The sequence below is a fragment of the Gymnoscopelus microlampas genome, assembly GCF_963454915.1.
Source record: "Gymnoscopelus microlampas genome assembly, chromosome: 16".
Taxonomy (NCBI): domain Eukaryota; kingdom Metazoa; phylum Chordata; class Actinopteri; order Myctophiformes; family Myctophidae; genus Gymnoscopelus; species Gymnoscopelus microlampas.
In genome coordinates, this window is record NC_139953.1 from 8,174,905 (window position 1) to 8,187,648 (window position 12,744).

At 42.4% G+C, this 12,744-nt stretch overlaps 1 protein-coding gene across 1 annotated transcript in view; it reads left to right on the top strand.

The window, feature by feature from the left end:
* Positions 1-5,551: 5,551 nt before the first annotated feature.
* arhgap18 (Rho GTPase activating protein 18) overlaps positions 5,552-12,744 on the top strand; it is a 41,432-nt gene continuing 34,239 nt past the window's right edge. Inside the window, exon 1 of the mRNA XM_084081733.1 lies at positions 5,552-5,915. Coding sequence (XP_083937859.1) covers positions 5,773-5,915 — 143 coding nt within the window. The 5' untranslated portion in view covers positions 5,552-5,772. The remainder of the gene's footprint in view (positions 5,916-12,744) is intronic.

Consider the following 12,744-nt stretch of genomic DNA (forward strand, 5'->3'; position numbering starts at 1 on the left):
AGGTGGGTTACAAAAAGGTCTTCACAGGTGTCTGCCTTCTGAAAGGTTTCTCACACAGGGAACTATTGTCGTGCCTTGTAAGTCATTTTCAATGAGCAGGTAATTATTTAGAAATGAACCCCGACAGGGTGATTAGACCCCGACACGTAGCGGAGGGGTCTTCATCACCCTGAAGGGGGTTATTTCTCAATAATGACCCGCTCCCCATTGATTATCCCGCTTAATACATGGCTACTTAATAAAGAAATTAATAAATTGTCTCAAAAGTAACAATAAAACGAAGGATTTCATTGCTTACGGTAATACAAGTATTCCATTAATTTATGCCAGGTGCGTCCAGTGCAACACTTTCTGTTGTCTCGGAAAACAGAATAATAGAATTGAATCAATATTCGGTTTCTGCATTGTCTATTTCTCGCTTCAAAATGTTTTCAAAAACATTCTTGTAACCAATGTTTAGCTGTAAATGACATTGTGTGTTTGTTTACTTAGCTGCCATGTTTGTGTTTGCCGTGTAATAAAAAAGTACTATTGTGCACACCACTTCTGCTTTGGTATCCATACCACCAGCATTTGTGTAATTTTTTTATTTGACCTAAAAAGCAGTATTTTACACTTTGGCTATTCAAAAATAGCAGATATACAAGCTCATAGCGTTATGAGCTTGTAGATCTGCTATTTTTGAGAAATCGTGAAAAACTTTGCAAATCTTTGAATATATATTTTTCAAAGCAAACATTTGTAACTCAAATCTTTGCTTCCTGGGGGTCCCTGGAACAAAATATTTTGAGATAGGGGTCCGCGGCCAAATACATACTGTATACATTTTGGGGTCCTTGACATGAAAAAGATTGAGAACCACTGACATAGTAACATAAGTTCTTTTCAAAAAAACAGTTAGGATTTAGAAGACATTTTGTAGAATCTGCCTCAGGTCTTAATGGGTTAAAGGGGGAGAGAGAGGGAGAAATGTTCACATTTACGGATGGTATATTGTTTAATATTGATATTATACGTTGCAGATGATGGAGAGTAACCAGATAAACTGCACACTCCAGGATTGCATTAATAACTTGCATTCATGATGCGTGAGGCCACAGTTATTGTTGAAGTTGTTCATCGAGCCTGTTGCTCCAACACTGGGTTTACTTCCATTTAACGCTATACAAATGTTTACAAAGGGGGCGTGTGTATACTTGTTATTTTACATTTAATTGAATTATTTTCTTTATTGTGCATGTTTATTCCCCCCTCACAAACCACCTACCCAGCTAAATCTATTTTTGCAATAATTTTGTTTAAAGAAAAAAAAATTGCCTTCTGTTCCAAGTGGGCATGTATATAGTTTTGAGTGGCTATTTCATCACATTCTTGTGCCAATGTGTGTTTTGTTTTTTCCATCCCTGTTGTATTTTCATGTTAATATTAAACAGTTTTCATGGAGCTTGACGGTTGTTTTGTTAATCAAATACCGTTCATCACTGCTGATACATTTTTCCTTCGTAGATAATGTAGTTACAAGATGTTCATAATAATTCATAACACATCAACTCACTTTTTTGTACCTTTCTAATGCACACTCAAGGCAAATTATTGTTATATACATTCCCAGTGTTAATTCATCCATTTGTACACTCAGAGTTACATGAACACTGAGGATTTGACTGTGTTGTTATTGGGGAGATGCAATTAAAAAATGTCTGAGGGGATCCAAGAGGTTGTGTGATGATCATGGTGACTCTAGGTCATTTAAGAAGAATATTGTATTGTTGGTGATGATTGTGTAAGGGTGACTGTTGATAATTTAAGAAGGCTGTTGTGTTGGTGACGATGGTTTTGTTACGTCGGTGACTGTTGGTCCTTTAAATAGGCCGTTGTGTTGTTGTTGACAGACAACAGGTCTTGTATTGTTGGTGATGATGGGGACGGCGAAGCAGAGAACACACCAGTAATAATCACTTAACAAGATTATTTAGGTAGCAGAGGGGAGATGAGCTCTGGACACATTATGGTTGGAAAACAATGGTGTGACAGAATGACGTGGGGGGGGGGGGGGGGGGTAGACAGGTGGTAGAGTGGTTAATGGGGTGGTGTGTGTGCGTGTGTGTGTGTGGGGGGGGGTTGTGTTGTTGGGGATGGAGAGCTGCTTGGTGGGCCTAATCCCCTGACCTGTGGAATGTGTGTGTGCATGCGTGAGTGCTTTAACACTGCCCCCCTGCCAAATGGTCAGTGTGTCGAGCCCTGAAAGACTCGGCACGTGCCTCACCATGGTCTCCAAACTCACTCACTACCTCCAGCTCAGGTAGGAACCATACCATTCAACACCTTGAGAGAGGGAGAGAGAGGGTCATGTTTTCTTGTGTGTGGACCCTACAGCCTTTTTTTGTGTATTAATGTGTGCAAAACTCCATGTGTGTAACTGCACACATTTTTGGGGATGATTATTTTATATGGTGAACTGCAGACATGCTCAATCATTTTTGGCACACATCTCACTGTAATTAGTATGCATTTAATGTGTGTGATTTCAAGATCATAAATCTGTGTTATTGGGTAGGCTACATATTGTGACTGAAATCAGTTCAAACGGTTCCAACTTCCAGGAATAAAAAGAACCAGAAGTTGTTGTTTTTTGTTCTGTTCCATCATATTTGCTTTAGTTTGTAGAGAGCAACGTTAGAGCCTGTTTCCCGTCACATTTGACGATGCATGATGAACTATTTGGCTGTACATGTTTTTATTCTGACATCTGACCACTATGGAGGATTCAGCAAAGACATGGATCTTTGGGTTCAGTCATGGCAGTACCCGTTACATGCACTGGGGGGCGCTACAAGCCAGAACATGTGAAACTCATGTTCAGCTGAACTGTCCTCCCTTCTAGTCAGCTGTTCGGTGGTTGCAGCCATATTATGAAGACATTCACAGGTGTTACCAATGATACTAATGAAGGCTCTGTTACATTCTGGTCAAACAGAGTCAGGATGCTGATATTGTGCATGTTGGCCCACTGGAAACACTCTGCTACACCAGTGGGTCTAGTTGGGGTCATGGGCTTCCAAATGGCCCCTTACATGTGTGTAATCCGGGTCCATTTGGTTCCATTTGTACACTCTCAGAGTTATGGGGGTCGTGGAAACCACTGTGGTACACTAAATGGAACAGAGCCTTCATTAGTATCATTGGTAACACCTGTGAAGGAAGTGATAATATGGCTGCTGTGCATAGAGCCTATTATACCTCTATGGTTGATTCTCAAACATGTTCATGTCAGGGACCAGTGAGTGGTGTAAAGTAACTAAGTACATTTACTCAAGTACTGTACTTAAGTACACTTTTGAGGTACTTTTAATTTGCTGGAGTTTTTCCAAATTTCAATACTTCTACCGCTCCTCCACTACATCTCGGAAACAAATATAGTACTTTTATTCCACTATTTGAAAACTTTACTAGTTACTTATATATTTGAATTATTATTACACTATACTACTATACAAGTAAAGCCTGATAAAAGTGTCAAACTCCCAAAATCCAACAGAATACTGGAAATTACATCACTGTTTAACATTTCCTGGGGGGGACCCCCAGCGTGGTCAAGAGCCCCCCCTGGGGAAAAGAATCTCCTGTAATCGGACGGTCTGAGGTGGCATGTATGCCTACACTTGCTATTTGAAAATGGCTAATCTACAAGCTCAATGTGTCGCAATGCGTTGTGAGCTTGTAGATCTGCTATTTTCAAATGATTTCTATGCATTTTTTAAAACTTCTACATAATGAATGAATACTTTTTTACTTTTGGTACTTTAAGTATATTTTGATGCCAAAACGTTTGTACTTTTACTCAAGTTAATTTTAAACAACAGACTTTTACTTTACTTTACAGAGTATTTTTTACAATGTATTGATACTTTCATTTAAGTAAAACATTTCAGTACATTCTCCACCACTGGTATTTGGCTGCGAACCCCCATCTGAAAATATTTTGTGTCAGGGACCCCCAGAAAATATTTGTGTTAAACATTTTCTAAATTATTCAAGATTTGTAAGTATTCTTCGAATATCCAGAGGGTAAAATATGGTTAAAGTGGTGAAACTGTTCCTCATTTTCACGGGGGACCCCCTGAAAACCCATCAAGGACCCCCTGAGGGTCCCCGGACCCCACTTTCAGAACCCCTGCAGTCTATCCTCGCGTCACGCAGGCTTTCACAACCCTGTGGTTTCTATTTACCGTTCAGCGCTCACATCTGGTCTAGAGCCGGCCTGCTGTATCCGGTTGTTTGCACACACATTCACAAGGGCGTTTCCGTATCTGCTCTAGACCGGATGTTTCAAACTGCAAAGCCAAATCGATCCGGGTGTGTAAAAATCCTCACGGGAAATCCTATGCCCCGCCTTCGTCTCCTTTCATCCAATCCCAGAGTTAATATTCTGCAGTGGTGGAAAAAGTAGAAGTAAAAGTATTAATACTGAAATGTGAAATAATCTGTCGCAAATAAATCCGGAATAGGCTCTATGCACACAGCACCCATATTGGGGATGAATTGGGCCCCTTCCTTACTTCCTTTACAGATGTTACCAATAATACTAATTAGGGCTCTGTTCCATTTAGTGTGGCATAGTGGTTGTCTTATTTTCAAGGACCCCCATAACTCTGAGAGTGTACAAATGGAACAAAATGGAACAAAATGGACCCTTACGGGTCCATTTGGTTCCTTTTGTACACTCTCAGTGTTACACACCCACCATAAGGGGCCATTTGGGAACCAAAATGGAGTGTTTCTAGTGAGCCAACCTTAACTCTATGGAGCCAACATGCACAATAAATATCAGCACCCTGACCAGAATGGAACAGAGCCTTCATTAGTATCATTGGTAACACCTGTGAAGGAAGTAAGAAGAGGTCCAATGTCTTTCCAATATGGCTGCTGAGCATAGAGCCTATTCAAAATGTACTCGAGTGAAAGTACAAAAGTATTGCTATCAAAATGTACTTAAAGACTTTAAGTACAATCTGCATAATGAGTACTTTTACTTTTGGTACTTTAAGTCTTAAAGTACCAAAAGTAAAATTACTCATTATGCAGATTGTTCCGTTTGAAAAGTTTTCAAATGTATACAATGTTTAAAAATCTTTTGAAAATAGCAAATCTCCAAGCTCACAATTTGTCGCATTGCGACACATTGAGCTTGTAGATCTGCTATTTTCAAGTGGCTAAAGTGGTTAATGTATGTTTTGTCATAACTCATAACAATCAAAATCTACAAAGTAACTAGTAAACTAAAGTTTTCAAATAATTATAGTGGATTAAAAGTACAATATTTGCCTCTGAGATTTAGTGGAGTAAAAGGTAAAAGGCCAAATATGTCACTTTAAGTAACTGTACTTGAGTCATAATATTCTGTCTGTGGCTCCGCCTCATACCCCGCCCTCGCCTCCTTTCATCCAATCGCCGGGGTTATCATTCTGTGCGTGGCCCCGCCCCCCCCGTCATTCTCTGACTGGGACAGAGGGAAGAGAAGTTGAAAAGAGGAGAAGAACAAGAAGAGAGAGAAGGAGAGAGAGAGAGATGCGTTGGAAGACAACAAGAAAACAATGGATGGATGAATAGATATAAAGATAGATCATAGACAGATGATAGGAGAAAGCAGCAATAATAGCATGGTGGTCGGCCGATCCGAGATCAGCTGTTATAAATAAAAACCTAACGTTATCGCGGCGCCGACAACACGAGATCAATATAACATATTTATATATATATATATATAAGATTATGAGTCGTCAGCAGCAGGATTCCAAGGGAGTGGTCCTGACGGGTTACCATAGCAACGCGGAAGTTTTACCCCAAAAAAACGGACTAGCTGGAGGAGGAGGAGGCGGACCCCCTGCCCAGGACCCAGAATCCACCCTGTTGAGGTAAGAGAGAGAGACTGTTCATTTAACTCTGAGAGGGGTTCAAATGGAACCAAATGGACCCAATGGGTAATTTGGTTCCATTTGCTTTCCTCTCAAAGTTACAAGGGGTCCAGGAGTTCCTTTGGGGACCCCAAATGGTCACTTTCACTCTCTGACAAGGGCCATTTTGGGACCCCAAATGGTCACTTTCACTCACTGACAAGGGTCCATTTGCATCCCTCTCAGACTTACAAGGGGTCTAGGGTCCCTATGCACAGCAGCCATATTATCACTTCCTTCACAGGTGTTACCAGTGATACTAATGAAGGCTCTGTTCCATTTAGTGTAGTGTAGCACAGTAGTTCTCAGATTTTTCAATTTCCACTTACGGGTCCATTTGTACACTCTCAGAGTTACACGCCCGTAAAGGGCCATTTGTTTCCAGTGAGCCAACATGCACAATATCAGCACCCTGACTCAGAATGGAACAGAGCCTTCATTAGTATCATTGATAACACCTGTGAATGTCTTACAATATCGCTGCTGTGCATGGAGCACTCTCTGGAGGGTCACCCTCTCACTCACTGATACTCTCCAAGGTGCAGAGGGCATACGGATTGTTTAAATATCCTATAACTTGTGTTTATTATAATATGTTGTTGTTGTTATTGTTGCCATGGCTCTAGCCTACTACACTATATGCTTCTCCCTTTCAGACTTACAAGGGGGTCTATAGGGTCCATTTGGGCTCCCTATAAAGGGTCACTCTCTCACTCACTGATACTCTCCAAGGTGCAGAGGGCATACTGATGTATTTGTTGAAATATCCTGTAACTTGTGTTTATAATATGATGTTGTTGTTGCCATGGCTCTAGTCTACTACAGTTATGTGTTGCTGTTGACCACACCACTTTCACATGTCTTTAAAACACTTCATATTGAATGTGTTTGTTTGTTTTGTGCTGTGGTGTGTGAGTAATAACAGGCAGAGAGAGGGAGAGAGAGAGAAGCAGAAGCACTGTAGGGTGAGCCAGAGAACAAAGGTCAAATACAGACCGTGATGGTGTGGTTGGTTGGTTATTATTTTTTTTCCAGGCTGAACTTGTAAACTAGGAAGCAACAACAGGGCTGTATATGTGTATGCATGCACCGCTTCTGCCATGACACAACATGCCCAAGTGCTGTTCAATGCATTCTGGAATTCTATTCATTCACCACCTGGTTCAAATATGCCTTCTTTCTAGAAACATTTCTTATATCCTTGGGTTAAATGGCCTGTTTTGAAGGGCTATTGTTCGCTCTGTGTGTGTGTGTGTGTGTGTGTGTGTGTGTGTGTGTGTGTGTGTGTGTGTGTGTGTGTGTGTGTGTGTGTGTGTGTGTGTGTGTGTGTGTGTGTGTGTGTGTGTGTGTGTGTGTGTGTGTGTGTGTGTGTGTGCGCGCGTGCCAAAGCGGGGGCCCTCGTGCTGTGGGGCCTGCTTTAGGCGATCCCTGAGTTTATGCCTATATTATCTACTGTTCTGGTGAAGGGTTAGGACTCCTTCTTTAACAGGGTTAACAACAGAATTTGATAGATCTATCTATCTATCCATCTATCTATCTATCTATCTGCGTGTGTGTTCTATGCTCATTTAGAACAGCAAACATCAAATAACTGCTGTCAACAACCATGGCGTCGGTTAACAACAGAAGTTAACGACATACTGCTCATGTACGGTACAGCTGGTATACAGACACACCTGTTTGTGTGTGTGTGTGTGTGTGTGTGTGTGTGTGTGTGTGTGTGTGTGTGTGTGTGTGTGTGTGTGTGTGTGTGTGTGTGTGTGTGTGTGTGTGTGTGTGTGTGTGTGTGTGTGTGTGCGCGCCAAAACGGGGGCCCTCGTGCTGTGGGGCCTGCTTTAGGCGATCCCTGAGTTTATGCCTATATTATCTCTGCTGTTCTGGTGAAGGGTTAGGACTCCTTCTTTAACAACAGAATTTGATAGATCTATCTATCTATCTATCCATCTATCTATCTGCGTGTGTGTTCTATGCTCATTTAGAACAGCAAACATCAAAGAACTGCTGTCAACAACCATGGCGTGGGTTAACAACAGAAGTAAACGACATACTGCTCATGTACGGTACAGCTGGTATACAGACACACCTGTGTGTGTGTGTGTGTGTGTGTGTGTGTGTGTGTGTGTGTGTGTGTGTGTGTGTGTGTGTGTGTGTGTGTGTGTGTGTGTGTGTGTGTGTGTGTGTGTGTGTGTGTGTGTGTGTGTGTGTGTGTGTGCCTGCGTACGTGCGCGTGTGTGTGTGTTCCAGATGGCTTGTCCAGCTAGCTAGAGAAAAACAGCATCACGTTACAACCAACCTTTGTCTCGCTTCCCACAGTCCTCTGTGTGTGTGTGTGTGCGTGTGAGTGTACGCGCGTGCGTGCGTGCATGTTTGTGCGTGTGCGTTCCCCGTCTAGGTTGACTTGTGGGCTTAGTGTTATGGTCATTGTTTCCCCCAGCCAGGAAATGAGAGACAGAGACACCGTTGGTTAGTTAGACACACAGGGAGACAGAGACAGAGCAGCGGAGTGGCTTGCTGCTACTCATGCAACCCAAGGAGCCTTAAGGTTAACTTATGCTTAAATGATGTATCTACCCCGCGCCTAGATGCTCACAAACCCATGTTGCACACTGTTACGGTCAGATTTGTATTTAAACACCCTGTCAAATATCACACATAAGACAAGAATTATGCCCCTAAGGTTTCCTTCATAATGTAGAAGAAATGTCATATTGATATTGAGGCTATATCATCCAGCTGCCACGTATGGCTCCATTTTTTAACACTTATTTACGCAGATGAAATGACATTTGCAGTGTACTGTGCAAGTAGTGTACACTTCCTGTCAACTCAGTTGGTCATGGAGTTTACATGTTCTACCCCTGTTTGCCTTGGGTTTCCTTTCCTCCGGGTACTCCGGTTTCTAACCACACCAAAAGACATGCATGTTAGGTACACAGTATTCCTGGACAACAAAGGAAACATCCGCACTCACAAATAAATTAGAAAAGTATTCTATTAGTCGCGTTTCAGCCTGTTGGTCTTCGTCAGCGCTTTCACGGAGAAGGCCAACAGACCGAAACACGTCCGTCATTTAAAGGATGCTGCGGCTAATTAAAGACTTGTCTAATTTATTCGCGAGTGCGGATGACATTCCTTTGTTGTCTATGTTGTCAAGAATCTGCACCCGAGTTTGACCTCCAGTTGTTGGAAGTTGAGCGCGCCCAGCCTTTTTGAAGTGGGTTGCTTGGGTACATAGTCCTGCCAGTGCCCTTGACCAAGGTACTGGCATTACAGCTGGTCCCTGAGCACTGCACTGTAAATGGTAAATATGGTGCATTTATATTGCGCCTTTATCCAAGGCGCATTACTTTCACCCATTCAGGCACACATTCACACACCGACAGCAGAGGGAACCATACAAGGCAGGCAGCAATTAGGGGTTCAGTTCAGTGTCAAAAGTAGCAGATCTGCAAGCTCAAAACTGTTTTGTTGAGCATGTAGATCTGCTACTTTTGCCGTTTTTGAACTTGAATCCTGAAAGGTTTTGGACATAATGAGGTTTTTACACCCAAAAGAGACGATGCTCAGTACTGGACAGATGACGTGACCAGAAGATATGAGACGTGGAAAAGAACAGAATGAGTAGGAGTAGAACATGCATCTCCTATCATTGTGCACAGACTTCAGTCTATCTGATAAAGTATGGTCATGGCGTCAAGTCAACGCATTCAGCACATGTGTGTATGTATGTACTGGGTCGAGCAGATACATGTCGGTCCAATAATCATATCATATTTTTTGATTGAATACTTTATTAGACAAAAAAAGTCACGGGGATTTGTTTCCATTGTGGTCTTATATGCATTCCTATGCCCATCAACAATAACAATCATCTATAGGCTCTATGCACAGCAGCCATATGGTAAGACATTCACAGGTGTTACCAATGATACTAATGAAGGCTCTGTTCCATTCTGGTCAGACTGAGTCAGGGTGCTGATATTGTGCGTGTTGGCTCACTGGAAACACTCCCAAATGGCCCTTTACGGGTGTGTAACTCTGAGAGTGTACAAATGGAGAGCTGGGAGGATTTGTACACAAATGGAACCGTAAGGGTAAGGGTACATTTGGTTCCATTTGTACACTCACCCTGCGTTTTAACAGCGGGCAACTCTCGGGCGATGCCGGGCAACATCGCCCAAAATATAATGAAAGTCTATGAGAGCCGGCGATCGGGCGAAGTGGGCGGGGGGGGCGATGAAAGATGGATTTTCTTTATCTTTTTGGGCGATATCGCCCGGCATCGCCCAGAGTTGCCCGCTGTTAAAACGCACCGTCAGAGTTATGGGGGTCGTGGAAATTGAAAAATCTGAGAACTACTGTGCTACAGTACACTAAATGGAACAGAGCCTTCATTAGTATCACTGGTAACACCTGTGAAGGAAGTGATAATATGGCTGCTGTGCATAGAGCCTCTCAATCATCATTATTATTCTGTGTGGCATTTTGATTGTTGTTGTCTTGTGTGTGTGACCGTGGTTGTTGTCTGTGTTCGTTAGCCGTTGTAGTTTGTTTTCCTGACATTTGTCACTGGCGCGGAATGAATTTTCCGATGGCGTCCATAAATCAGTAAGCGACACACAGACACGGAGAGAACGGGAGACAGAGGCAAACACAGAGAGGGATCAGTGGCTTAATATCCATTAAGACCGCGAACGCATCTGTGTCATTTTAACATTTCTTTTCACAAATAGCAGATCTACAAGCTCATAGCTTGTAGATCTGCATTTTGTTTTTCGAAAAATCGTTGAAAATCCGTGCAAATCTTTGAATATATACATTTTTTAAGCGAACATTTCTAACTCAAATCTTTGCTTCTGGGGAGGGTCCCTGGAACAAAAACATTTTGAGATGGGGGGTCCGTGACCAAATACATATCTTTTTGGGGGTCCTTGGCATGGAACGGTTGGAGCACCACTGATATAGCAACATACTGTTAGGATTTAGAAAACATTTTTAGATTTGGCCGCGGACCCCCATCTCAAAATGTTTTATTCCAGGGACCCCCATGAAGCAAAGATTAAAGTTACAAATGTTCGCTTTAAACATTTAAAGCACAGACAGGCAGACAGACGGACGGGTAGGCTCAATTCTAATGAGGATGTTTGTCTTTGCCAGCTAGCTCTCTGTAAAATCCACAGTGTTAATGAGAGTGTACGAATGTAACCAAATGGACCCTTTCTGGTCCATTTGGTCACATTTCGTACACTCTCAGAAGTGCAAATGGCTAAATGAACACTGAAGAATTTAGGTGTGTACCCATTAAGGCCCCGATGGGACTGTGTGTGTGTGTGTGTGTGTGTGTGTGTGTGTGTGTGTGTGTGTGTGTGTGTGTGTGTGTGTGTGTGTGTGTGTGTGTGTGTGTGTGTGTGTGTGTGTGTGTGTGCTTCACCTAGTTTGATGTGTCGGGCAGAGAGAGGCAGATCGTTTATCCATTCAAACAGCACGTCACAGCTGAGGTCGGTAACTGTAACTCTGTGTGTGTGTGTGTGTGTGTGTGTGTGAGAGAGAGAGAGAGAGAGGGAGAACAGAGGCAAGCTGTCTCTTACAGATGGCAGCTGGCACCTGTTGATCTGAATGGAATACAACACACACACACACACACACACACACACACACACACACACACACACACACACACACACACACACACACACACTGTTCCTCTCCTTCATGCACACTACACACAGTTCCTCAAGACACACACACACACACACACACACACACACACACACTGTTCCTCTCCTTCATGCACACTACACACAGTTCCTCAAGACACACACACACACACACACACACACACACACACACACACACACACACACACACACACACACACACACACAGACAACACAAGACAGTTCCTCTCCCCACTTTCCATGTGCTAAAACTGGCTGAGTGGACATCCTCGGCAGGCTGTGGTTGCATCATGCTGCTATATCGTTATTAACATGATAAATCAGACGCTCCATCCGTCTCTGTCTGTTTGTTTGCAATGAATCTTAAACAAACCGAAATGAGCTGTCATGCCATGCTGTTAAATGTCGCTTGGTGACTCGGAAAAACAAGTGGTGGAAAAAGTACTCAGATATTTTACTTAATTAAAAGTAGCAATACCACAGTGTAGAAATACTCTGTTACAAGTAAAAGGCATGTGTTCAAAATGTTACTTGAGTAAAAGTGCAAACGTATTGGCACCAAAATGTACTTAAAGTACCAAAAGTAAAAGTACAAACATGTTTGAAAATAGCCTATGCATAAAATAGACCTAAAGTGGTTAATGTGTGTTTCATAACATAATGATTTATATCTGCAAAGTAACTAGTACCTAAAGTTTTCAAATAATTGTAGTGGAGTAAAAGTACAATATTTGCCTCTGAGATGTAGTGGAGTAGAAGTAGAAGTACTGAAAATTGGAAATACTCCAGTAAAGTAAAAGTACCTACAAAATTGTACTTAAGTACAGTACTTGAGTAAATGTACTTAGTTACTTTACACCACTGCTCGAAACCATGCATGAATGGAATGATACTAGGACACACACACATGCACACGCACACACACGCCCAGGTCACGGCCTCAAATAGCCCATTGACTTTCCTTCCTCGAAACTTGACTCAGCCATCTACTGATTAGCCTAGCGCCCGCATGTTGCAGGATGGACACTACTTGTGCCAGTGTTGTTGTTGTTGTACTGGCACTTTGTAGGGCCTGCCTGTCGCCATTACATAACTGCTGGACCGGCAAATAC